A 27,588-nucleotide genomic window follows, 5' to 3' on the forward strand; every position below is an offset into this window, starting at 1 on the left:
CTGCCACCCGAATTATCGATCGCTCAGTTTAACGGCGTGGCTGTGGACTCCACAGTTCTAAGAGCGTCCGGTCTTTCGGCCCGGATGGGTCACGCTATAATCCAGGCTAGGAAGCCTTCGTCTTCTTTCAGGATCTACTATCGTACCTGAAAGGCTTACTTTCGTTGATGCGAGTCCAACCGCTTTTCACCTATGTCCTTTCCCTGCCTTCCATTTGGTTTTCCTTCAGGCAGGACTGGATTTGGGCTTCGCTCTCAGTTCCATAAAGGGCCAGGTTCCTGCGCTCTTCTTCCCTTTAAGAAGACGTTATCTTCTCAGCCACAGGTTAAGACCTTCCTTCAAGGAGTAGCCCACTCTGTCCCTCTGTACAGGGCCTCTGTGGATTCATGGGATTTAAAGGTTGTGCTGGTTATTCTCAGGGGTTCCCCCCTTTTGAGCCTCTCGGGGAGTTTTCCCTGTCAGTTCTATCTCGGAAGGTGGCTTTTCTCAAGTCCATCTCTTCGATCCGCCGCGTGTTTGAGTTGGCGGCCATTTCTTGCCGACCTCCTTTATGGTTTTTCCATTTGGTTTTCCTTTATGGTTTTTCCACCAGGACAAGGTGGTCCCAGGCCTCCGCCTTCCTTCTTTTCACGAGGTAGTTTTCATCTTTCCACCTCAGCGAGGACATCGTTTTGCCTTCCTTTTGTCCAGCTCCGACTCATCCTCTGGAGCGATCGTTGTACAGGCTGGACCCCGTCAGGGCAGTGAGGATCTCCCTGGCTAGCACGGCCGCTTTCCGAAAGATGGATTCTCTTTTCGTCATCCTTGATGGCGTGCGTAGAGACCTGCTGGCTTCCAAGGCGACTATTGTTCGCTCGATCAGAACGGCAATTTTGGAAGCTTACCGGGTCAAGAACAGAGTGCCCCTCCTGAGATAAAGGCTCACTCTACCCGGGCAGTCGGCGCTTCCAGTGTGGTACGTCACAGGGGCTTTCGCCGACGGCTTTGCAAAGCGGCAACCTGGTCTTCCATCCACACGTTTCGCCGGACTACGGCGGACTCCAGCCTGGGCAGAAGGATCCTGCAGGCAGCAGTGGTGAGTCCTCGGACCTGATGGAAGTCTGTTTTTCCCACCCCAGGGACTGCTTTGGGACGTCCCATGGTTTCTGTGTCCCCCAATGAAAGGCGATAGAGAAAACAGGATTTTTGGTTGCTTACCGTAAAATCTGTTTCTCGGAGCCTTCATTGGGGGACACAGCTCCCTCCCAAGTTGAACAGCTCTGTTTACTGTATACGTTTGAGTTCTTTGAATACTCTTTGAGTGCTTGAAACTGTTAATCTATGGAGCGCCGTGGAATTTGTTGGCGCTATGTGGATAAAGTTTATTATGTTATTATTATTCTTTCTCTTTTACACGTTGCTTCTCCTACTGCTTTCTCACTAACTGAATATCCTGCTTCCTGTCGGTGGGGTGTACACTGCAGAGGAGGAGCTAACTTTTTTATTTGCATAGTGTCAGCCTCCTAGTGGCAGCAGCATACACCCATGGTTTCTGTGTCCCCCAATGAAGGCTCCGAGAAACAGATTTTACGGTAAGCAACCAAAAATCCTGTTGTTTGTGGAGAAGATCTTTGAATTAATCCACTGATCTGTAACTGATCCTTCGCTATTAATGGAAAGCGGCGGCGGAATACAGAAAGGAATCGTCATGAAGTCTTGGTCACTGATGCACAAGCACAGCTGAGGAAGAAGGGGAGAATTTTTATCATATAAAATATGGCAAGAGAAAGTGTGAAGGTACTGACAGCAAAAGTGACCCCAGCAACTGCGGCATCTCCTCATATCCATGAGACTGAAGATACAGGTGAGTGCTAGCACGACCAAGGCATCTAAGGCTACGTTCACACAGTAATCTGACATGTTTTTCAAAAGGATTCCACTCCAGAAAATGCGACATTTTTTTCTTGTTTTTATAGTTTTTGTTTTTTTGTGTGTATTTTTTCACATGGTGGTTTGCATGGATCCACCTCAAAGAAGTGACGTCACTTCTTTTTATCAACAGTAAGGTTGTCAGACACTCATTGGGGAAAAAAAATATCACCGTATGAATATTGAGTGGATTTTCCATTAAATAAATGGGAAGAGTAATGAAAGTGCTTTTAGTGGGTTAAGAAAGAGAGAAAGAAAGAGAGAGAAAAGAAGGAAAAGGGAGACAGAAGGAAAGAGAGAGAGAAAGAAAGAAAGAGAGAGAAAAGAAGGAAAGAGAAAAAGAAAGAAAGAAAGAAAAGGAAAAGGGAGACAGAAGGAAAGAGAGAGAGAAAAGAAGGAAAAGGGAGACAGAAGGAAAGAGAGAGAGAGAAAGAAAGAAAGAAAGAAAGAAAGAGAAAAAGAAAGAAAGAAAGAGAGAGAGAAAAGAAGGAAAAGGGAGACAGAAGGAAAGAGAGAGAAAGAAAGAGAAAGAAAGAAAGAAAGAAAGAAAGAAAGAAAGAAAGAAACTGGAGCGGGAAAGTGAGAGAAAGAAAGCAGGAAAAATAGAGAAAAAGAAAGAAAGAGAAATAAAGAAGCAGAGAAAGAAGGAAAAAGGAGATAAAGAAAGCAGGAAAGAGAGAAAGAAGGAGAGAATGAGGGAAACAAAGAAAAAGAAAGCAGAAAAGAAAGAAAGCAAGAAAGAAAAGAAGGAAAAAGGAGACAGAAGGAAAGAGGGACAGAAGAAACAAAAGAGACAGAAGAGAGACAAAGAAGGAATGAGAGAAGTAAAGAGAGAAAGAAGAAACAAAAGAAAAAGGAAGGAGAGAAAGAAAGAGAAAGAAAGAAAGGTAAAAGTTGAGAGAAAGAAAGCAGGAAAGAGAAAAATAAGAAAAGAGAGAAAGAAAGCAGGAAAGAGAAAAATAAGAAAAGAGAGAAAAAAGCAGGAAAGAGAACGAAGAGGAAGGAAGGAAGGAAGAACAAAGGAGAGAGAGAAAGAAAGCAGGAAAGAGAGTAAGAGAGAATCCATATTTATAATAATGTGAACAAATGTGTCCAGGGCTGGTTTCCATGGAGGGGTGAGCTGCGCGCTATGCCAGCCGCTGTCTGACAGTCATTTATTAGCAGTCCTTGGATTTCCTGTCCCGTGCTTAGAATTCGGAGTTGGCCACTGCTGTATGAAATGTTTTCTACTTATGTGACAGACACTGCCGGAACCGATGCATTCTTTATGATTTATTACAGTCACTGTCCTTTCTTTGTCGCATGATATTCACTGTCATTTTTTGTGCAACATTTCTCAAAATGGCGCACGGGGTTCAGGAATTTGGCGAAAAATCAAAAATGTTCTTTAGTTCCATCTTTAACTGTTTCAGCACCAAAAGTTGCAAATCCTTTGAAAAGTCGCAAAAATGCGCCAAATTGAAAACTCATCCAGAAACCTTACTCCGGTCAGACACATTTGGTAAAAGTATCTGGATAAGCAAAGCGGTTGAGGAAAATAGAATAAAATAGAATAAAATAGAAAGGCAACATAAAAAGTGGCACAAAACCCTTAGAGAATAAGGCATAAACGCTAAAGCCACTAAAAAAAAAGGAGGAAATGACTCCAGAAAAATGGCCAAAGATTGTAAACACAGGATTGCTGAGACATTCACCTGTTACTTTCCCGCTATTTTTTCCTTTCGTGTTTTCTTGGCTAGGGATGTGGATGATCTCCTTGTCGGTGGCGGTGTCGGTGTGCGCGTGACTTTCCAGTTTGAATTATCACAGAATGAATCCTTCTCTCTCTCGCTTCATTCGCAGCAGGGTCACGTTGTCTTCTCCCCGCAGTCGATCTCATGATCTCGCTTTCTGCGTACCGTTATACTGTCTGCACGGAATCTCCAGGACTGAGTGGCTGACCAACTTTAGGGAGTGTTCCATAATCTTTTTTGCAAGGAAAATGCAGCAAAAAAAAAAAACTAAAGAAATCGAGGGGAACCGAGCCGGATGGGAGACTAGTCATAAAGGCGGGTCCCTAACAGCTTCTCCCCGCCCTCTGCCCTTGAGTGGCAGGTCTCTCCATATACCCGCACACAGGGTGAGACCCGCCACGCAACCTTGGAACCGCCTGCCCTGTTATTTCACATTTTTCTACATACAGCGGTTGGTTGTAGATATTTTATAGATGTGGCTGCCTTATGAACCAATTTTATTATCACAATGGTACCACAAGACCCCCATACACAGCATACAACACATTGATATACTACATACCGATTTAAAGAATGCATTCACTTAAAAGCATGTATTTTGGGCTGAAAATTTTTTTTTTAATTGGCTCTTATTAAAAATGTTGCACCGTTCGTCTTCCATAGCCTCCGTGCTGGCTTGAGTGAACTAAGAATCCTTCAGTGAGCTCATTCTGATAGGGAGTTTGTAACTCTTTTATCAGCTTTTTACTGGACTTTTCTCTACAATCACATGAAAGTTTAGCCCAACTTCAATGTTAGCTGTGCTCATAAATCAACTGACAAGCAATCAGTAAAAGACACAGGGATTACAAGCTCCTCATCGGCATGAGACAGGCTCCAGTTGATCTCTTTCGGCAGTCAGTAATGTACATAGAAGCTAAAAACCCATTTATTAACATGAAGCAAAAACAAAATTGCCCTGAACATGTTTTATGTTACCCGTACACACTACACTAAAAATTGAAATTTTCAACCACAAAGTTCATTGGGTGGAATTTATCGGGAATGTTCATTTTAGCCAATCAGTGACAGACAGTCGATCTGTTGAATTAAGTCGCCCGTGTTCGAAACTTCTGTCTGATAGTCGGATGAAAGATGATTCGAGCTATAAAACAATGGCGCTTTATCAAGCTAAATGCTCAGGAATTATGATGCAGCTTGAGCCCTTGAGTAAGGCTTTTCGGCGAAACGCGTTGGTTTAGTGCATTTACATGTGATCCTGCCATCTATTATAACAATTATTAACTACTATGAATAAATGTGACCTTTTTCATCGCTGGAGGATTTCTTCTTTTTCCAACACTGTTTTGTGACCTGCACCCTATATTATTGGGGGCCATTCCAGAAAACTGGTGTAAAACACTTTTCAAAGTCCCAACATTTTTGCACAAAAAAATTAACAAATTTTGGTGTTTTTCACAGCTTTACGAAACGGGCTATGCGGTTATGCCCGCCTGGCGGATTCTACAAAAATGACGCAGTTTTTTACACCAGGAGTGCTACTCCAGTCCCCAACCGATGTTGACTTTTAGGGCCTGAATCATCATTTGCTTGGGAGGGAAGGGTTAAGATGTTTTCTCCTTTTTCTTTAGTGTTATTCATCTTCCGTTTGCTGTGCCAAATTCATCAAAATTGAATTTTTACGCAAAATCAAAAATGCTCGGTAATTTTGCCTTTTAGCGTTTTTCGCCTTTTTTAGAGCAAAAAAGTCGCAGGTTCCTTTAAGGTGTTGCACGCACCTCTGACAGTTTTGGACAAAAATTCTAACAAACCAAAATATCACTCCATGGGAGGACTGGAGTACAAAAAAATTTGCTATTTTTTTTTTTAAAGTTGAAAATAATGAATTGGCCCAAACCACCTGGATTACAGATACCCCGCCATGGTGAACAGACAGAAAGTAGAAAATTCACTTCCAAATAAGCGCAATTTAAAAGAAACATTTGGTGATTGACAAAAAATAGGCGTAAAGTTTCTCTGATATTCTGTTTCCTGTCTCCTTTCTCCAGGACAGCCAGTAATTCAGTGGCGAGGCTGCGGACGCTTCCTACTTTCAGTTCTCATCTCTGCCCCGTTGTGGGGTGTCGGTAGCCACACCGCCTCTCTTGTCGTGGAGCACGGCTGGGATCCTGCGTTCGTGGCTTGGATTTGCAGCGTGACCTCCGTTTTGGCCGCTATTCTTTGCCGCGTCATTAAATGGGGACGCGGTGAGCCAAAAAACGGGTAATTTATTTTTTTCATTTCAAAATCTTAGAGAATCTATTTACCTGTGATTGGATTTTAACCCCTTCCCGACCCATGACGCCACATAGGCGTCATGAAAGTCGGTGCCAATCCGACCCATGATGCCTGTGCGGCGTCATGGAAAGATCGCGTCCCTGCAGATGGGGTGAAAGGGTTAACTCCCATTTCACCCGATCTGCAGGGACAGGGGGAGTAGTAGTTTAGCCCAGGGGGGGTGGCTTCACCCCCTCGTGGCTACGATCGCTCTGATTGGCTGTTGAAAGTGAAACTGCCAATCAGAGCGATTTGTAATATTTCACCTATTATAACTGGTGAAATATTACAATCCAGCCATGGCCGATACTGAAATATCATCGGCCATGGCTGGAAATACTAATGTGTCCCCACCCCACCCCACCGATCGCCCCCCCAGCCCCCCGATCTGGCCGGTACACTGCTCCGGCTCCCCTCCGTCCTGTGCTCCGCTCCCCCCCGTGCTCTTGTCCGCTCCCCCCGTGCTCCAATCACCCCCCCTGCACTCCGATCCACCCCCCACCGGTGCTCCTTTCCACCCCCCCGTGCTCCGTTCCACGCCCCCCGTGCTCCGTTCCACGCCCCCCATGCTCCGTTCCACCCCTCCCGCGCTCCGATTCCCCCCCCCCCGTGCTCCCCCCCCACCCCATCATACTTACCGATCCAGCCGGGGTCCCGTCCGTCTTCTCCCTGGGCGCCGCCATCTTCCAAAATGGCGGGCGCATGCGCAGTGCGCCCGCCGAATCTGCCGGCCGGCAGATTCGTTCCAAAGTGCATTTTGATCACTGAGATATAATCTATCTCAGTGATCAAAATAAAAAAAATAATAAATGACCCCCCCCCCCCCTTTGTCACCCCAATAGGTAGGGACAATAAAAAAATAAAGAAAATTTTTTTTCCACTAATGTTAGAATAGGGTTAGGGGTAGGGTTAGGGGTAGGGTTAGGGGTAGGGTTAGGGCTAGGGTTAGGGCTAGGGTTAGGGGTAGGGCTAGGGTTAGGGCTAGGGTTAGGGTTAGGGCTAGGGTTAGGGTTAGGGGTAGGGTTAGGGTTAGGGCTAGGGTTAGGGCTAGGGGTAGGGTTAGGGTTAGGGCTAGGGTTAGGGTTAGGGCTAGGGTTAGGGTTAGGGTTAGGGCTAGGGTTAGGGCTAGGGTTAGGGTTTCGGTATGTGCACACGTATTCTGGTCCTCTACCGCGTTTTTTTCTGCGCATTTCACTGCGGTTTTACAACTGCGATTTTATATTGGAGCAGTTGTAAAACCGCTGCGGAATCCGCACAAAGAAGTGACATGCTGCGGAATGTAAACCGCTGCGTTTCCGTGCAGTTTTTCCGCAGCATGTGTACAGCGATTTTTGTTTCCCATAGGTTTACATTGAACTGTAAACTCATGGGAAACTGCTGCGGATCCGCAGCGTTTTCCGCAGCGTGTGCACATACCTTTAGAATTAGGCTATGTGCACACGGTGCAGATTTGGCTGCGGATTCGCAGCAGTGTTCCATCAGGTTTACAGTACCATGTAAACATATGAAAAACCAAATCCGCTGTGCCCATGGTGCGGAAAATACCGCGCGGGAACGCTGCGTTGTATTTTCCGCAGCATGTCAATTCTTTGTGCGGATTCCGCAGCGTTTTACACCTGTTCCTCAATAGGAATCCGCAGGTGAAATCCGCACAAAAAACACTGGAAATCCGCTGAAAATCCGCAGGTAAAACGCAGTGCCTTTTACCCGCGGATTTTTCAAAAATGGTGCGGAAATATCTCACACGAATCCGCAACGTGGGCACATAGCCTTAGGGTTAGGGTTGGAATTAGGGTTGTGGTTAGGGGTGTGTTGGGGTTAGGGCTGTGGTTAGGGTTATGGCTACAGTTGGGATTAGGGTTACGGCTACAGTTGGGATTAGGGTTAGGGGTGTGTTGGGGTTAGTGTTGGAGGTAGAATTGAGGGGTTACCACTGTTTAGGCACATCAGGGGTCTCCAAACGCAACATGGCGCCACCATTGATTCCAGCCAATCTCGTATTCAAAAAGTCAAATGGTGCTCCCTCACTTCCGAGCCCTGACGTGTGCCCAAACAGTGGTTTACCCCCACATATGGGGTACCAGCATACTCAAGACAAACTGCGCAACAATTACTGGGGTCCAATTTCTCCTGTTACCCTTGTGAATCTAAAAAAATGCTTGCTAAAACATAATTTTTGAGGAAAGAAAAATGATTTTTTATTTTCACGGCTCTGCGTTGTAAACGTCTGTGAAGCACTTGGGGGTTCAAAGTGCTCAACACATATCTAGATAAGTTCCTTGGGGGGTCTAGTTTCTAAAATGGGGTCACTTGTGGGGGTTTCTACTGTTTAGGCACACCAGGGGCTCTGCAAACTCAACGTGACGCCCGCAGACCATTCCATCAAAGTCTGCATTTCAAAAGTCACTACTTCCCTTCTGAGCCCCGACGTGTGCCCAAACAGTGGTTTACCCCCACTCATGGGGTATCAGCGTACTCAGGAGAAACTGGACAACAACTTTTGGGGTCCAATTTCTCCTGCAACCCTTGGGAAAATAAAAAATTCTGGGCTAAATAATTATTTTTGGAGAAAGAAAACGTATTTATTATTTTCACGGCTCTGCATTATAAACTTCTATGAAGCACTTGGGGGTTCAAAGTGCTCACCACACATCTAGATAAGTTCCTTTCGGGGTCTAGTTTCCAAAATGGGGTCACTTGTGGGGGGTTTCTACTGTTTAGGCACATCAGGGGCTCTGCAAACGCAACGTGACGCCCGCAGAGCATTCCATCAAAGTCTGCATTTCAAAACGTCACTACTTCAATTCCAAACCCCGGCATGTGCCCAAACAGTAGTTTACCCCCACATATGGGGTATCACCGTACTCAGGAGAAACTGGACAACAAATATTGGGGTCAAATTTCTCCTGTTACCCTTGGGAAAATTAAAAAATTCTGGGCTAAATAATTATTTTTGAGGAAAGAAAACGTATTTATTATTTTCACGGCTCTGCATTATAAACTTCTATGAAGCGCTTGGGGGTTCAAAGTGCTCACCACACATCTAGATAAGTTCCTTTCGGGGTCTAGTTTCCAAAATGGGGTCACTTATGGGGGGTTTCTACTGTTAAGCCACATCAGGGGCTCTGCAAACGCAACGTGACGCCCACAGAGCATTCCATCAAAGTCTGCTTTTCCAAACGTCACTACTTCACTTCCGAGCCTCGGCATGTGCCCAAACAGTGGTTTACCCCCACATATAGGGTATCAGCGTACTCAGGAGAAACTGGACAACAACTTTTGGGGTCAAATTTCTTCTGTAACCCTTGGGAAAATAAAAAATTCTGGGCTAAATAATTATTTTTGAGAAAAGAAAACGTATTTATTATTTTCACGGCTCTGCATTATAAACTTCTATGAAGCACTTGGGGGTTCAAAGTGCTCACCACACATCTAGATAAGTTCCTTTGGGGGTCTAGTTTCCAAAATGGGGTCACTTGTGGGGGGTTTCTACTGTTAAGCCACATCAGGGGCTCTGCAAACGCAACGTGACGCCCACAGAGCATTCCATCAAAGTCTGCATTTCAAAACGTCACTACTTCACTTCCGAGCCCCGGCACGTGCCCAAACAGTGATTTACCCCCACATATGGGGTATCAGCGTACTCAGGAGAAACTGGACAACAACTTTTGCGGTCAAATTTCTCCTGTTACCCTTGGGAAAATAAAAAATTGCAGGCTAAAAGATCATTTTTGAGAAAATAATTTTTTTTTTTTATTTTCATGGCTCTGCGTTATAAACTTCTGTGAAGCACTTGGGGGTTCAAAGTCCTCACCACACATCTAGATTAGTTCCTTTGGGGGTCTAGTTTACAAAATGGTGTCATTTCTGGGGGATCTCCAATGTTTAGGCACACAGGGGCTCTCCAAACGTGACATGGTGTCCGCTGATGATTGGAGCTAATTTTCCATTTAAAAAGCCAAATGGCGTGCCATCCCTTCCGAGCCCTGCCGTGCGCCCAAACAGTGGTTTACCCCCACATATGGGGTATCAGCATACTCAGGACAAACTGGACAACAATATTTGGGGTCCAATTTCTCCTATTATCCTTGGCAAAATAGGAAATTCCAGGCTAAAAAATCATTTTTGAGGAAAGAAAAATTATTTTTTATTTTCATGGCTCTGCGTTATAAACTTCTGTGAAGCACCTGGGGGTTTAAAGTGCTCAATATGCATCTAGATAAGTTCCTTGGGGGGTCTAGTTTCCAAAATGGGGTCACTTGTGGGGGAGCTCCAATGTTTAGGCACACAGGGGCTCTCCAAACGCGACATGGTGTCCGCTAACAATTGGAGCTAATTTTCCATTCAAAAAGTCAAATGGCGCGCCTTCCCTTCCGAGCCCTGCCGAGTGCCCAAACAGTGGTTTACCCCCACATATGAGGTATCGACGTACTCGGGAGAAATTGCCCAACAAATTTTATGATCCGATTTATCCTACTGCCCATGTGAAAATGAAAAAATTGAGGCGAAAAGAATTTTTTTGTGAAAAAAAAGTACTTTTTCATTTTTACAGATCAATTTGTGAAGCACCTGAGGGTTTAAAGTGCTCACTAGGCATCTAAATAAGTTCCTTGGGGGGTCTAGTTTCCAAAATGGGGTCACTTGTGGGGGAGCGCCAATGTTTAGGCACGCAGGAGCTATCCAAACGCGACATGGTGTCCGCTAACGATGGAAATAATTTTTCATTCAAAAAGTCAAATGGCGCTCCTTCCCTTCCGAGCCTTACCATGTGCCCAAACAGTGGTTTTCCCCCACATGTGAGGTATTGGTGTACTCAGGAGAAATTGCCCAACACATTTTAGGATCCATTTTATCCTGTTGCCCATGTGAAAATGAAAAAATTGAGGCTAAAAGAATTTTTTTGTGAAAAAAAAAGTACTTTTTCATTTTTACGGATCAATTTGTGAAGCACCTGGGGGTTCAAAGTGCTCACTATGCATCTAGATAAGTTCCTTGGGATGTCTAGTTTCCAAAATGGGGTCACTTGTGGGGGAGCTCCAATTTTTAGGCACACGGGGGCTCTCCAAACGTGACATGGTGTCCGCTAAAGAGTGGAGCCAATTTTTGATTCAAAAAGTCAAATGGCGCTCCTTCCCTTCCAAGCCCTGCCGTGCGCCCAAACAGTGGTTTACCCCCACATATGAGGTATCAGCGTACTCAGGACAAATTGGACAACAACTTTCGTGGTTCAGTTTCTCCTTTTACCATTGGGAAAATAAAAAAATTGTTGCTAAAAGATAATTTTTGTGACTAAAAAGTTAAATGTTCATTTTTTCCTTCCATGTTGCTTCTGCTGCTGTGAAGCACCTGAAGGGTTAATAAACTTCTTGAATGTGGTTTTGAGTACCTTGAGGGGTGCAGTTTTTAGAATGGTGTCACTTTTGGGTATTTTCAGCCACATAGACCCCTCAAACTGACTTCAAATGTGAGGTGGTCCCTAAAAAAAATGGTTTTGTAAATTTCGTTGTAAAAATGACAAATCGCTGGTCAAATTTTAACCCTTATAACTTCCTAACAAAAAAAAATTTTGTTTCCAAAATTGTGCTGATGTAAAGTAGACGTGTGGGAAATGTTATTTATTAACTATTTTGTGTCACATATCTCTCTGGTTTAACAGAATAAAAATTCAAAATGTGAAAATTGCGAAATTTTCAAAATTTTCGCCAAATTTCCATTTTTATCACAAATAAACGCAGAATTTATTGACCTAAATTTACCACTAGCATGAAGCCCAATATGTCACGAAAAAACAATCTCAGAACCGCTAGGATCCGTTGAAGCGTTCCTGAGTTATTACCTCATAAAGGGACACTGGTCAGAATTGCAAAAAACGGCAAGGTCTTTAAGGTCAAAATAGGCTGGGTCATGAAGGGGTTAAACGAGCTTAAAAAACCCCCAAAAACTAACAAGTGCGCCTTGTTCATCCATCCCAGGTCCAATGACGAGTCTGTCGATACTGCCAGTGTCTGTTGTTGTCTGACATCACATCAGCATTGTGGCATCCAATCAGTGAGCTCAGTGGCCGCTCAGGTTGGCAGTGATTGGCTGCAGCGCTGTTGACCTCATATAAGCACTGCAGACGATAACAGACACCAGGGGCAGCTGCGGACCTGGGAAGGGTGAGTAAGGATGATGAAAAAAGCACATTTCCAGCTGTTTGATTTGCATCTATCTCAACCCACCTCCTTCTTGATTGACAGCTCTGACTTTACAGCGTCTTATTAGGGTCCTCATGTACATAAGGGTGCACTGTACAGAAGTCATTGTCTTACCTATCTTCTCTCTTCTGTCCCTTTTTTTTGCCCCTAACCCCAAATTCCCGTAGCTGGAAACTTGGTCCTCACTCTGTTACCACTGTGCTGGCGATAAAGAGAATCCTTCCCATCTGTAGTCTGTCTCTCCTCGCCCACTCCCTTTACTTTCTTGCTTTACGCAGCCTGTGCACCTCGGAAGTAGCTGCTCTTTATTCCTGCAGCACGGCTATCTGTTATCTTCTCTCTTGGACCATACTAAGGGACCAATTTATGGGGACGAGAGTAAGTAATGCAATATAATCATGTCATACAAATCCACCAAAAGTGCAATAGAAAAAGTGTGTTTCAATGTCTTAAAGGGATTGTCCACTACTTTTTATAATAAATATGGTTCTATGGGGTTATTAAAACCAAAAAAGATCTGATAATTTCCTACTGGTCTCTTGCTGTTCTGCCACCTGCTTTTACGGCAGGTCACCTGACTTCCTCTTCCTGGGGACATCACATGACCACTGCAGACAATCAGTGGCCAATGATTGGCTGAATGGCAGACACAGGCAGGAGAGGACCTCTGTATAAGAACAATATCTGGGGCCTTTATAGCCCAATAGCTCATCATAAGGCACAATTGAACCTGCCTTGTTAGTGGAAATGGGCCCCCAAACCTCTTGAGCCCCAGGTTGTCCCAGTGATATGTTTAGTTACCCCTGGATTGGCTGCAACCTTTACATTCTATTCAAGCCAGAAGGAACAAGTAAAATGCCTCCTGTGTACCCTTTAGATGGTAAAATCGACTCCTAGAAAATATAAATGCCCTAAGAAAGTGCCCTAGAAAACAGTGTCCACATTTTTCCCCTAGAAAGTAATAATGCACAATGTGCATGTGACGGTCGCAGTACTGTGAGTGCCCCATAACAATAATGCTTAAGTTCTCAGTGCACAATATAATAGGCCAACAGCTCCCCTATACACAATATAATGCCCCCCCACAGCTCCCCTGTACTCAGTATTTTGGGCTAAGAGTTCCCCTATACATAGTATTGTGGGAACACAGCTCCCTATACACAGTATGATGGGAATACAGCTCCCTATACACAGTATGATGGGAATACAGCTCCCTATACACATTATAATAGGCCAACAGCTCCCCTATGCTCAGTATGGTTGGAATAGAGCTCCTCTATACACAGTATTTTGGGCCCACAGCTCCTCTATACACCGTATTTTGGGCCTACAGCTCCCCCATAAACAGTATGGTGGGAGCACAGCTCCTCTATACACCGTATTTTGGGCCCACAGCTCCTCTATACACCGTATTTTGGGCCTACAGCTCCTCTATACACAGTATGATGGGAACACAGCTCCTCTATACACAGTATAATGTGCCCATAACTTCCTTTTACATAGTATAATCGGCCAACAGCTCCCCTATAGATAGTATGGTGGGAAAACAACTGCCCCATACACAGTCTGATGGGCTCACTGAGCCCCTATATGCGATATAATAGGCCCACTGTTCCTCTATTACACAGAATGACGAGCCCACAACAATGGTCTCCAACAGTAGTCTCAACACTTTATGATTACCCCCACGATAGTCCCCAAACTGTATAATGGCCCCCACATTAGCTCTCACAGTGTATGATGGCCCCCACAGTAGCTCTCACAGTGTATGATGGCCCCCACATTAGTTCCAAGCTGTATAATGACCCCTATGCTCTGAGGACCCCCATAGTAGCCCCTAAAATGAATGTTTGAGGAACCCCTCCCTACTATATGAAGGGCCCCCATACTTTATGATGCCCCAACAATGTATGGGAACCCCACTGTGTGAGGCCCCCATGCTTCATGATGCCCCCACAGCCCCTATGAGGATGTATAAAACTGATTGAAATGTCGTAAAATGTTTATCCAAAATTTTGTGACTTCTGATGCTTTTACATCAGTGCCAGACAACTTTTTGAAAAGCAGGTGAAGCTTGAGCAGGAAGGGATATGTCCAAGCGCGCCAGAAAAAAATCTTCAACACATTTCTAGTGGTAGCGCACAACAGGGTAAACGCCTCCTAATTAATGGAGGAATGATTGCCCTTGGGTAGATTTGAACCAATAACCCGAGCACTGGAAACCTACAATGCTAACCTGTCGGAATAATGTTTATTATTGCATATATTACAACTACTATGCACTACTGTTTATTGGTGCATGAGTCTACATCTCCTTATCAGTAGGGCCTTGCTCTCCCCATTTCCATCCCATTGTGTGTGTGTCATGCCGTCCGTCGAGCTACCCCCTGTGGAGTCTCTACATATCGTGACAGGTGGCCTCAGGGCATAGTGCTTTGTATATGGCATCATACAAATGCATTTGCAGGACTGGATTGCTTGACATAAATATGGCAAAAATGGTAAACTGGGACGGAATACCCATTTAATAATTTAATTATTGTGATATCAAAAGTCCTGTAGCTTTCTTATATAATAATAATCTCTGCTTCAATCCTATCTATCCATAATGCTTCCATCACCCATCAACACACCTATCAGCCATCCATCTTACAGAGCATAGTGCGGCTGTTGAGGACCTGACTGTCGTCTCTCAGGGCCGTTTCATCCCTCTTTCTACCACATACATGTATACCAGTTTCTCTTTGCTTCTCTTGGCTCCGCTGGGCATGAACACGACTGATGGAGATGATCTTGTAGAAGCTGTTCCACACCTCTTTCCTGTTCATCACATGCGCTGTGTTGTGCACACGCTGCAGCTGGCAATAGGAGATAGTCTGCAAGAGGGACATGCTGGAACTCTGATTAGCAAAGTGAGGAAATTGGCTATTGCTGCCAGAACCCCTAAAATTGATTCCATCTTGAGGAGACATGCTGGAAAAAGAGCAATTGTGTTTCAAGCCACTCGGTGGGGCAGCACCTATTTAATGGTTGATGATTGCTTGAGCTGAAACCCTTCCTTGTAGACATGGCCAACTCCCAGGTAACACTACATAAAGGTCAATGGACACAGGTGGCTGAATTGAAGGAATTGCTTCATCATCCATTTTCAGTGACTAAAAAGTTACAAGCTGAGGATTTATCTCCTGGCATTTTTATAAAGGAATGGAAGAACTTGTTGTTTTGCCTGTCCCAACGAGGAGGTTTAATTGCAGATGGCATTGCTGTTTCAATTAAACAGAGAGAGACACTACTATTAGAAAATAACATTCTTCTGGCAGCTGTTTATGTGGACCCGAGTCATTGTATATTGCTGGATGGTCAACAGCTTACGAAAGGAAAAGAAGCTCTGATTGAGGGAGCAGTTAGGATGAGTGGGCTACGGGACGGCCAAGAGCAAGAGGGCTCGGGTCCTGCCAGTGCTGCTGCTGCTGCCGTTCCTTCATCCTCATCAGATGAGGAGTTTGATTTTGAAAAGTATTTGGACGACATGAAGTAGGCAAAGCGTTACCACAAGGAAAATGATTCCACTCCCATAGAAAACAGATTTGCTCTAAAGTTGTATTCCAATAAATATATTTTATGATCTATCTAAATGGCTTGATTATTGTATCATAACAATGATTAAAGGCCTGAAGTTACCATTTCACTACAGAAAATGTATCACTTAAACGTGAGCCATATATGAGGGAGTCTGAGTCGTGGAGTCGGAGTCATAGAAATTGAGGAGTCAGAGGTTTGGCTTACCGACTCCACAGCCCTGGTTTTGTGTGACTGTGTGGGTTTCCTCCCATGTTCTGAAGACAGACCTGTAGGAGATATGACCCCTGATGGGTGCAGTGATGACTGTAAAGTGCTGTACAATCAATTTGATTATTTATTGCTAGATGGCAGCCCGATTCTAAAGAATCGGGAGTCTAGAATCCATATATACTTTATTTATTCAAATGTAAGAATAATACAATTAATAAATAATAGTAAGAAATAACAAAAATAATAGGCAGTATATGGAGAAAACACCAAACAAAAGTTCAAAATTGGTGTGAAAATGTCACTGAACCACTTCACAACTAAATATATATAGTTTTGGTAAATGGTATTATCATTTTTTTGACGAAATTCGGCAGGAGCTTGAAGAGCAACGTCACTGGGCCCGCCTCCACGCAGTAGAAACTTGCTGTGAGGTAAAAATTCAAAAATCACACCAAAATGGCGGGCGGAGTGTGTCACAGTACGGCACGTTTCTGATTGGTCGCTCGCAGCAGGCGGCAACCAATCAGACACTGGACACTGTTGACGTCACTTATCTCCGGACATTATCTCCGGACATTAGCTCCGGACATTAGCTCCGGACATTAGCTCCGGACATTAGCTCCGGACATTATCTCCGGACATTAGCTCCGGACATTAGCTCCGGACATTAGCTCCGGACATTAGCTCCGGACATTATCTCCAGACATTAGCTCCGGACAGGAAGTTGGCACAAATTGCAGGAAGTAGTATTCTAGGCAATTATATATTAGATTCTTCATAAGAACAGTCTCACTTTGCAGACATTATTGCCCCGTCAGGACTCACATCCTATCAGTATGTTTTTGGAAGTGGAACTGCTCATACTCTGCTCCATTTATTATGGGACCACCTGAGAACGCAGAGCTCCGTCATTTCCAGACAGTCCCACAGATAATGAATACAGTGGAGGATAAGCCCGCACACCTCTGCCTCATTTAAGAATGGGATGGATCTAGGACCCTTGTGCACTGAGCTCTGGAGACCGTGTCATGGAGATTATTGAGATTATTAATGAGATTCCTCCTCTCAGACATCTCAGAAAATGAAATCAGTGACCACAAGGGAACCTGCTCTTTCTTTTCATGACCTGTCGGTGGATAGTGATAGGTATATTGATGACCTAGCCATCAGGTAATTCTATGATGGCTCAGTGGTTAGCTCGATTACCTTTCAACTCTTGGGTCCTTAGTTCAATTCTGGCTAAGGTTGGAGTAATTTTACCTCTCAGTTGCAGTTTAGAAATGGCAAATGGACCTGCTCTAGTTTTTCATGACCTGTGGGTGGGCACTGATAGACATATTGATTACTTAGCCATCAGGTAGTTCTCAGGCAGCACGGTTGCTCAGTGGTTAGCTTGATTACCTTTCAATGCTTGGGTCCTTAGTTCAAATCTGACTGAGGTCTGAGTAATTCTACCTTTCAGTTGTACTTTAGAAATTGCAAATGGTCCTGCTCTAGTTTTTCCAGATCTTTCCATTGGTGCTGCTAGTCATATCAATGATTTTGCCAAAGGTTATCTTCCGAGCTGCACGGTGGCTCAGTGGAAAGCACGTGTGCTTTGCAGCGTGGGAGTCAAGGGTTTAAATCCCACCATCATCAATATGAATCCCAGCACTTATGGGAAGGTCAGGAAAAAACTAGAGCAGGTCCCATTTGCAGTCACTGATTACAATTTCTAAAATACACCTGAGTGGAGGAATCTCATTGTCCTCAGTCAGAGTTGAACCCAGGAGAGCAGCAGTGCTAACCACTGGGCCGTCATGCTGCCTGAGTGCTAACCTCTGGGTAAGTCATCAATATGACTCCCAGGACCGATGGGAAAAAAAGACATAGCTGCCCAACACATCTAACCAATCTGTTCATTGATTTCAATTTCTAAAGTGAGGTGGAAAACAGGGCCGGACTGTCCATCTGGCAACTCTGGAGAATGCCAGAAGGGCCTGTCTGGTCATGGGCTGCCTTGTCTGCTACGTTGTTAACAGAATCAGTGTTCTCAAGACACCAATACTGTTAAGAGTTGTGATGAAACACAAAGTTGCTGACTCCGTCACTTACCCCAGCAGCACACGGGTATCATTAGTATATTGGTCTTGTAGAAAATCTTCCTTTCCTCCATTCAGGGTAATATTAGTAATATATCCCATCTGGTTCATGGGGACGGGGACAACATGGGCCTGTGTGATTTCAAATGCCAGGACTGAATTTCGGCCCTGATCCGTACCTGAGTGGGGCACTATGTTTTTGAATGGTCTGTATTAACTTGCATCTCTGCATTCTCTTCGCCCTCGCTTACCTGAATGTTCCCACTCGCAGGTTGTCGCTATGATTTGTTGTATGGCCGGGGTGGTGATGATGTCCTACGCTGAGAGCCCCGAAGAGGAGGCACAAAGAGGTCACATTCTGGCAATCTCTGCAGCGGCTCTGACTGCATCAAATGAAGTAATATAACTGTGAACGGCCATTATTACGGACTTTACTTTTGAATTGTTTAACCTTTAGCCAAATGTTCTGCAGCAAAATATCGACTCGTCGCCACTGCTACGTCTGCTGGATGCTACCGAGGGACTGACATGACTTTACATTGCATGCCCGATAGGACAAGTCTATTCTCATGATATCAGCATAAAAATGAAGTGAGAGCTGATTACAACAAGAGTCATCATGTGCTAGTCTGTGATGGGTGACCTCTGCAGTCAGTGATATATTACTATATTCACAAAAGTATGGTGGGGCACCTACACATTACACCTACAGTTAATAGCAGCCCACCTCCACCCAGGGCTTTATCCCTCCCGGCACAATGCAGTCACCAAATCCAGAGTCCTCCATCAGACGCAGATAGAGAAGTGTGAGCCGTCACTGTACTGAACATGTTTCCTCCGGAGCCCAGTGGTGGCAGCTTTACACCACTCCATCCGAGGCTCAGCATTGTGCTTGGTGATGTACGGCTGCATGCGGCTGCTTGGCCAAGAAACTCCCGGCGGGGGCGCAGTGTTTTTCTTGATGTTAATACTAGAAGAGGTCTGGACTCTGGAGTTATGGGGCGAGCAGAGCGTTGCTGACTTTTCTGCCCTCTACTTCCCAGCACTTGGCCCCCCGCTCTGTAATGTTGCGGGGTCTCGACTTCTTGGTTGAGTTGCTGCGTTCCTTCCAATTCTCAATAATATCACTCACAGGTGATGGGGGAAGACTTATGGGTTAAGAATGATCATGAACTGACTTGTTACCCCAATGGCTCCTATTACAGGACCGGGCAGGTATCAGTGAGTACTTCGCCACCAGCCGTTCTGTCACATGGTAGTAAAGGCAGACAGCATGGCGGGGGGCCGGAAGTTATACACCAGAGGTTAGAAGCCGCATGTTATATACTATGGGCTGGAGGTTACACAACAGGGGGCGAGGGGCCGGATGTTATGCAACGGAGGCAAGGGACTGGAGGTCAGACACTAGGGGGCTCTAGGGCCGGAGGTTATAAATTGGAGGAAGATAGGACTAGAGGTTATACACCGGGGTGCGATCAAATTGAATGATAAACTGGAATTCAATTACGTAGACATATTTCCTTTACTTTTCACCATATAGTACATATGTTTCCTATCAGTGTTCGACTGCAAATGACCCACCAGTAATATTGACTCCGGGGGCACACTCTTCAGCTACATGAAGATATTACATTACCCTCATTCGCAAATTTACCTGTACTTCTATATAATAATAAACTGATTAGTTTGTTAAATGAATGATGAGATGCTGCCTTTGTCTGTGCATAGTGAATTAAGTGGATTGTGCCAATTCGGGCAGCCCACCAGTGGATTTGCCTGTTCCCCCTGTGGGCCAGTCCAAGCCTGTTTCCTCCACAAGTATAAGTGATACTCCAAACCTTTGTTACTTCAGTAGGTAAATTATATAAAATACCTGGTAGGATCAAATTAAACTTCTTCATTACCTATAAAAAACAGTTATTTCCTACTTTGGTAGGATGGTAAAGAAATATAATGGGAAATCTCCTTATGGTCACAGGTCCTGCTTCGCCTCCTTATTGGTAGACTGAACTACCAGGATGCTGCTACGTTTTTGGGGCTGTGTAGTGTTTGCAGCTGTCTTTTCCTGTGGTGGGTTCCTCTACTAGTATATCTTCAGCAAAAAGTGGAGGCGGTCCCTGAGGGGTCAGCAGGACCATCCGTGGAATATCTGTGTGTGACAGTAATCATGTTCGTTTGTAAGTACCTATCCGTAAATGTTATGTCTTAATATGTGTGTCCTTGTTGTGTGACTTGACCATTTTTGATGAACACAAGTGCTCGTTACTCGAGTTTGCCCAGGGTGCTCGGGTATGCACTGAGTATCACGAATGCTTGAGTGACATGTTCGAATCCCAAGCGGCCGCATGATTCGCAGCTGTTAGACAGCCACAAAACATGCTGGAATTGCCCGTGTATGTCAGGCAATCCCAGCGTGTTTTGTGACTCTCTAAAAGCCGTGAAACATACGACCGTCGGGACTCGAACATGTCACTTGAGCACTCATGATACTCGGTGCATACCCGAGCACCCTGGGCAAACTCAAGTAACGAGCACTTGCGCTCATCACTACTGACCGTTCTTCAGGAGGCACACACCTGTAACCCATTTTGTGCACCCAACGCAGAAATAGTGACGTAGTAAAGCCCCTTGGCACTCCCATCCACTATGATATCCCTCTTGTGACCCCCATACAGAATGAAGCCTTCCCTTGCAGTCTAACACCTCCATGATGCCCATCCACATAGTATGATGCCCCACTGTGCCCCTCATACATTATGATACCACCACAATGTTTCTAACACAGTATGATGCCTCTCCAGTGCCCCTCACACAGTATAATGTCACCCAGGTTGGGCCTAAAACATACTCGCGAAGCCCCATCCTCATGATGAATGGAGTAGGCTTGTGCGGCTCGATGCTGTGTGACGTCATTGCACCGCCTCTCTTGGCTAAAACTCATCATAGAACATTAAAAAACCTAATAATGACCGTTCCACTTATTTAGTTCCAATACAAATACTGTATAAATTTTATTACACGATTTCTCTTGACATATTAATTTCTTATTAAAAAACAAATAATTACATACTATTTGTGGGGAAATAGCCAGAAAGTTAGATATGAATACATTAATAGCACACAAAAAAAAATACAAAAGACAAAAACTTGCAGTATCAGAATGTTTCTGGGAAAAACTAAAATATCTGGCAGAAACCCATACAAGTGTCCGGAGAACATATAAACTCCAAGCTGATGTTATTGAGGACTCTAGCGCCAATCAAAATAAGTTTGTAAAAGTTTAGTTGACCGAAAAGCTTCCAACCGAGAATGTTGAATTCTCGTGTATTTTCTTGTCTCCAGTATTTCAATTCGTACAGAAAGTAGGAAGTCAAGTCTTCCCCACATCTGGAGTTTCTCTAGGAGTCTATCTCAGTGCGGCAGTTCTAGCAGGTAAGTTGTTTATTTCTTGTAACGGTTATACATTATTACATTTCCTCTCGCTTATCTTTGTATGGCCCTTTTGTTTCTTTAAATCTTCAGAGTTTCATAAGGGTACATTCATACATGGCAAATTGGTTTCAGAAGTTTCTGAGACTGAGAGAAAAAATGTTTCACCACCCGGCTGGATTTCAGCAACATCTATTTAGATGGCACAAGATGGTTGAACGTTCCTCTTGTTGCTGGCCAGCAGAAGACTTTTCTTTCCACAACAGCGGCACACCACACTTGACGGTTAGAGATTACACAAGAGGCACCACAGGCTTGGTGGTTACAGTTCATTTTAGGTGGCTCTGTTCCGCTTAGTGGTTGAAGATCGCACTCAGCGGTGCGGAGAACTTCAACATTCCAGACTGGAACAACAGTCCTCGATGAATATAAACATTGGGCTGTCCGTAGTTAATGTAGGATTAATGTAAACTTCCCACTAGAGTTCAGCAAAAAGATACAAGGGACCCTGGCACAGTGTCCATGTTGGCCACCAAACCAGAACCATGTGAACCATAGCCTACTTGCCGCTCTCTAATACAGTATATGGTTTTGACCACGAGGCAAATTGGGCAGGTTACAGTTCGCCCTTTGGAAACGGATGGCAATTTCAGAACGCAAAGTTAACCTCCTAAGTAACTGCCTACAGTCTAGAGTGTCCACTTATGCTAGCCACTAAATGCTGTATCACAGTCTGCTACCCCTCGCTATGGCCTGTCTCTGATGGCACCGAATCAAGTTAATATTTGGCTTTGCCTGGTCTAACTCTCCTATAGACAGCTCTGCTCAAAATAATACTGTATTTTATTACATGTAGGAAATATCCAACTATTGTGCATCCCATGTATTGGGACCTTACCATATATAACTATGGGTGCATGTTAAAGAGTGCAACTTTCCCCACCAAGATGTACCTGGAATATTTGCCAAACTTTGCCAGATTCATATGGCTTAATTAGGCAACACACATTAGTCAAAACTGTAATGATTCCACTCCTCGGTGTGTCTTAGGATGCAGTGATTGACAGCTCAGTCGTCCAGTCTGGTGTAGTGGCGTGCTGAGCTGTCTGTGTCTTTATTGACAGCTTGGCTGTCCAAACTGACACTGGTAGGTGCTGAGTTCTCTCCAGGTGCTCCCTGTTCCCAACTGTGCTGGCAGTCACAGTTAACTGGCAGCTGTAACTGTGATTGTTTTCCTTGTGCCTAGTACTTTGCTTATTGATCTATTGCTGCCTGCCCTTGGACCTCGTTTTGACCATCCATTTGTCTAATTCTTTTGCTCTGATCTGCAATCCTCCAGGTATTTTGACCTCGGGCCATTACCTGACTATACCTTTGTCTCTTCCCTCGGTTTATATCGTATCCCCATGGCTATTGAACTCGGACTTCTTGACTATCCCATGTCACAGCTTCTCCATGAGAAGTGACTCAGCATCACAAAAACATTACCCAAAACAGGTGTCATCACATAAATCATCATGGCAATCTATACAGTACAAAACATTACCGTGTATATGCAAACGGACATCCTTTAGGTTACCTAAATGAAAGGAGCCTTTATTAATGATGGGACTAAACCTCCTCCACCAATGAAAGATTCCTCTTGCAGCTTGTCCAATGTGAAATGGTTGAAAATTGGTGTGCCACCCTCTTCCATCTTTGCTTCGCTTCTTTTGCTTTTTTGCCTTCTTATTTTTTGTTAATTCAGGAGGTTGTATTTGACTCCCATTATATTTGTATTTATACGCACATATGGATTTATTCCTTTGTTTTCTCAGCTATGGATCACCAGTGGGAAGTTCCATCTACTGGGAAGTTGATGGGGATCTCGGCTATTGGCATTGGGACAGCGTTGGTGATAATACCCGAAAACTGGCAGGAGTATTTTGCTTTAGAGCTTAGTGAGCAAAGCCATCAAGAAGATCTTCGTGATGATACCAAGAGCATGAGGAGTCTCCCAGCCATCCCACCCAAACTGTGAATCCTTGTCGCCTTTTCTGTATTACTGAACATTTTATCACATCTAACATTCTTTATTTTAGCAAGTGAAAAAATGACCAGATCTTTCTTCGATGAATGTGAAAAAATACATGCGCAATATGTCGGAGGAACACGGTCAGCTCACCATGATCTAACAGAAATTGGTCCATGGCCAAAAGCAAAGTAATAGGATAAAACTTTCACAAAGGATTATGCCGCCATTCTTGAATGTGCTTTCAAAGTAAGTACACCAGCCTCATCGGGTTTGGAGATCTATGTCATACCTTAACAAAAAGAGTCTGATAATTCTATTGTGAATTCTGATGAGAGATCCACTTTCACAATGATATGTCAGTTGCATTTGTAGGTGATGAACACTTCTTCCAAGAGTCAATGTGATCGTGACTATACCAAATTTAATTACGTATTATTTTATTATTATTTTTTTCCCTGCCAGATATTTGTCTATTTAAATTGTTTTGTAGACTGGATATTCTAAGAACCATAACCTTGGGACAAGGAGCAGAAATTGTGGCATTGTTCTAGGTTATTTATTTATTTTTTTAAGCGTTCACAGTTCGGCATTAGTATGACATTTTTTCTGCGGCTCAGTGCCAACATTTTTTATGTGTTTATGTCTTAACATTGATGCACATTAAACACTTAGGTTATGTTCCCACTTTGTGTTTTTTTAGATGCTTTTTTTATGCCAATTTTCAGTTGCATTTCACAGTATCAGCAAAGTTTCAGAAATCCCACGACATCTTATTTTTTTCCTGTTTTGTCATAAGAGCTCGTTTTTTGCAAAAATGCAGCACGTCACTTCTTTCGGCGTTTTTCACTCATTGAAAGAAACGGGTGGCGCAAAAACGCCGCAAAAAACTAAGCGAAAAGAGCAGATATCAGGTTTTGCTGCGTTTTAAAACCTGATGAAATTGAATCAATTTTTATTTTAGGCATTAAACTTTATCAGCATGAACAAGAGACAAATGTACCCGGACGAAAATGCAGTAAAAACTAAACAAAAAAAACGCAACAAAAATTAAGCAAAACCTGCTTTTTGTAAGGAGCTCAAACTTGGAATAAAAAATACAGCAAAAGCGCAACGTGTGAACATAGACATATGCCAAGGCCCATAATATTCTTTTAGTATTCTGCTAATGGACCTGTTTTTTTTTTTTTTTTGGCGAAACATGCTGTAGTGTTGGCACCGTTTCTAGGTATGTGCACCTTTTTTGATCACTTTGTATTTTGGGAAACGGTCATTTTCGATTTTTGGAATTACGTTGCATAAAAAAGTGCATTTTTGATGCCTCTTTTTCCCCCAGTCATTAGTTAAAAATAAGCTGCAAAAACGCTGAAAGAATGGACATGCTGCAGATATGACACTGCTTGGACGGTTGGCAAATAGCGAATTTATCTGATCGTCAATGTTGATGGGGAAAACTTGTAGCTGTTTCCAGAAGATTTCCATCCATCTCCATCTTGGAGAGCTGTTTAAAGGGACCCCGTCAAGTCCCCCCTATACCCTCCAACCCAGCAGGGGGACCTGACAGCTTCCCTTTAAAGGGACAACGCTCCTCCAAAAGTGTAAAACACATATACTGATGCAAACATGTTACTTAGCCGTCGTGCAGGGGATATTCGGCTGCATTATTTTAGCTTTAGACTACCTAAGAGGATTACTTTACATGAAATCTGGGAATTAGTAACATCTAAACACACAGAAACATTTGGTTCCAAAGAGATTTGTAAGGATTAACGCAAATAAGATACCAGGAGCTCGTAGCTCACATCGGTCTGTATTCTCAAAGCTTCGCTCGCTTAGAATTATTTGTAACCAATAAGCATGCAAATAAAACAATTCTGTAAATATTCCTTATTATTATTGTTATTATCATTGTTACTAGCAAAAGTTTTTAGCTTTTAAAGGTGGAAAGAGTAAAAGTTGAGCGGCACGTCAGAATGCCCCGATTTTTGTCCTCCGAACGTATACTTTTGGACAGTTAAAGGGGTTATTCATTACTTGGACGACCCCTTCTGAATTCCGATGTTTCCCCCCCAATGACTCTCCTGGAGTAATGTCACGCGATCCCTGCACCGTTCAGAGATGGCTTCACCCTGATCCGAAGGAAGTCCAGAGGGACAAACTCCATGTTTCAGAGCAATCAGCGAGGGCCACAGAACTTGGACCCCCACCGATCAGCAGGACATGTCAGGTAGTCATAAAAATAACAATTAAATAATAGGTACCCCTTTACAGTGGGCTGCTTAGAAATATTTATATTTGTAGGTCTGGTGGAGCAGAGAATTGAACGATCGTAACAAACAAAGCTCTGAACCTATGGAAGTACACGTGTGTTCAAAAAAATGCAGCCATACCCCAATATAATCAAATAAGCTTTATTATTTTGTGGTTATGTGTTTTACAATGCCTGTATATATATAAATATAAATTTTACCTTTTGTGAGACGCACGGTAGATATCTCGTGCTTCCACAATATGGCAGACTATGCCTACTGTCTTCCATTAACCCTGCTGTTGTCTTCGGTCTGGGGAGACCGATTTTGAACTTTGGTATTTTTGGGGGGTGTTCAAGATGCGGTTCTGAAACTTGTGGTTGATTGACTTAAATGAGGATGGGTTGGTCGGCCACGGGTTTCAGAGCCGCATCTTGAATATTTTAAAGAATATTGAAGTTCAAGGTTGGTCGTTTTTGACCGAAGACAACAGCAGGGTTTTAAATGCTAAAACTCCTTAATATTTGCAGAAAATTTGCAACCTAAATACAACAGCCAATCAGCAATTTCCTTTTACCTTGGAATGAAAAACCTATCATACCAACAGAGAGGCTGATTGGCCGAGCTCTGTTCCAATCCCTTTCCACAGTGAAATCGATGCTAACATGGCACTCCACTGATTTACAGTCATGGCCGAGTGTGTTGGCACCCTTGAAATTGTTCCAGAAAATTATCTACATGTTTTGTTATACACATGTTTACTTCCTTTGTGTGTGTTGGAACAACACAAAAAAAAAAAACAGAGAAAAAAAAGCAAGTTGGACTTCATTTCACACTAAACCCAAAAATGGGCCAGACAAAATTGTTGACACCTTTTCAAAATTGTGGGTAAACAACTTTGTTTCAAGCACGTGGTGCCCGTTCCAACTCACCTGTGGCAAGTAACAGGTGTGGGCAATATGAAAATCACACCTGAAACCAGATAAAAAGATGGAGAAGTCTTTGCATTGTGTGTCTGTGTGTGCCACACCAAATACGGAGAACAGAAAGGAGAAGAGAAATATCTGAGGACTTCAGAACCAAAATTGCTGAACAATATCAATAATCTCAAGGTTACAAGTCCATCTCCAGAGATCTTGATATTCCTAATCAAGAAGTTTACAATCCATGGCACTGTAGCTAATCTCCCTGGACGTGGATGGTAGAGAACAATTGATCAAAGGTTGCAATGCAAGATAGTCTGGATAGTGGATAAGCAGTTAAATCAATTTCCCCAAAAATTCAGGCTATCTTGCAGGCTCAGGGTGCATCAGTGTCAGCACAAACTATCCGTCGACATTTCAATAAAATGAAACGCTATGGCAGGAGACCCAGGCAGACCCTACTGCTGACACAGAGACATAAAAAAGCTAGACTGCAGTTTGCCAAAATGTATGTGAGTAACCCAAAATCCTTCTGGGAATGCGTCTCGTGGACAGATGAGACCAAGACAGAGCTTTTTTTACTAAAACACATCATTCTACTGCTTACTGAAAATGGAATGAGGCCTACAAAGAAAAGAACACAATACCTACAGTCAAATATGGAGAAGGCTCAAAGATGTTTTGGGGCTGTTTTGCTGCCTCTGGCACTGGGTGCCTTGACTGTGTGCAAAATGTCATAAAATCTGAACATTGCTCAAAAGATTTTGGGGCACAATGTAGGGCCCAGTGTCATAAAGCTGGGTTTGCATCCTACGTCATTGGTCTTCCAGCAGGACAATGACCCAAGACATACTTCAAGAAGCCCCCAGAAATGGATGGAAACAAAGTGTTGGGAGAAGGCACTATCAAATATGAGCGACCTGGAGCATTGTGCAAAAGAAGAGCGCTC

At 43.7% G+C, this 27,588-nt stretch overlaps 1 protein-coding gene across 7 annotated transcripts; it reads left to right on the forward strand.

The window, feature by feature from the left end:
- The first annotated feature begins 1,461 nt into the window (after positions 1-1,461).
- Positions 1,462-25,356, forward strand: LOC138648959 (solute carrier family 35 member F3-like). Of its 7 annotated transcripts, XM_069738961.1 has the most exons (7): positions 1,517-1,571; positions 1,660-1,843; positions 5,690-5,903; positions 18,299-18,424; positions 20,006-20,204; positions 21,370-21,459; positions 23,274-25,356. In XM_069738961.1, the coding sequence occupies exons 4-7, from the start codon at positions 18,308-18,310 to the stop codon at positions 23,474-23,476; spliced, it is 609 nt and encodes a 202-aa protein (XP_069595062.1). In that variant the 5' UTR covers positions 1,517-1,571; positions 1,660-1,843; positions 5,690-5,903; positions 18,299-18,307; the 3' UTR covers positions 23,477-25,356. The 7 variants fall into 7 exon arrangements, with proteins under 7 accessions (XP_069595066.1, XP_069595068.1, XP_069595063.1 ...); XM_069738962.1 differs by lacking the exon at positions 1,660-1,843 and having other exon boundaries at positions 1,489-1,571; XM_069738960.1 differs by having other exon boundaries at positions 1,491-1,843.
- The last annotated feature ends 2,232 nt before the right edge of the window (positions 25,357-27,588 follow it).

The sequence above is a fragment of the Ranitomeya imitator genome, chromosome 9, assembly GCF_032444005.1.
Source record: "Ranitomeya imitator isolate aRanImi1 chromosome 9, aRanImi1.pri, whole genome shotgun sequence".
Lineage (NCBI taxonomy): Eukaryota > Metazoa > Chordata > Amphibia > Anura > Dendrobatidae > Ranitomeya > Ranitomeya imitator.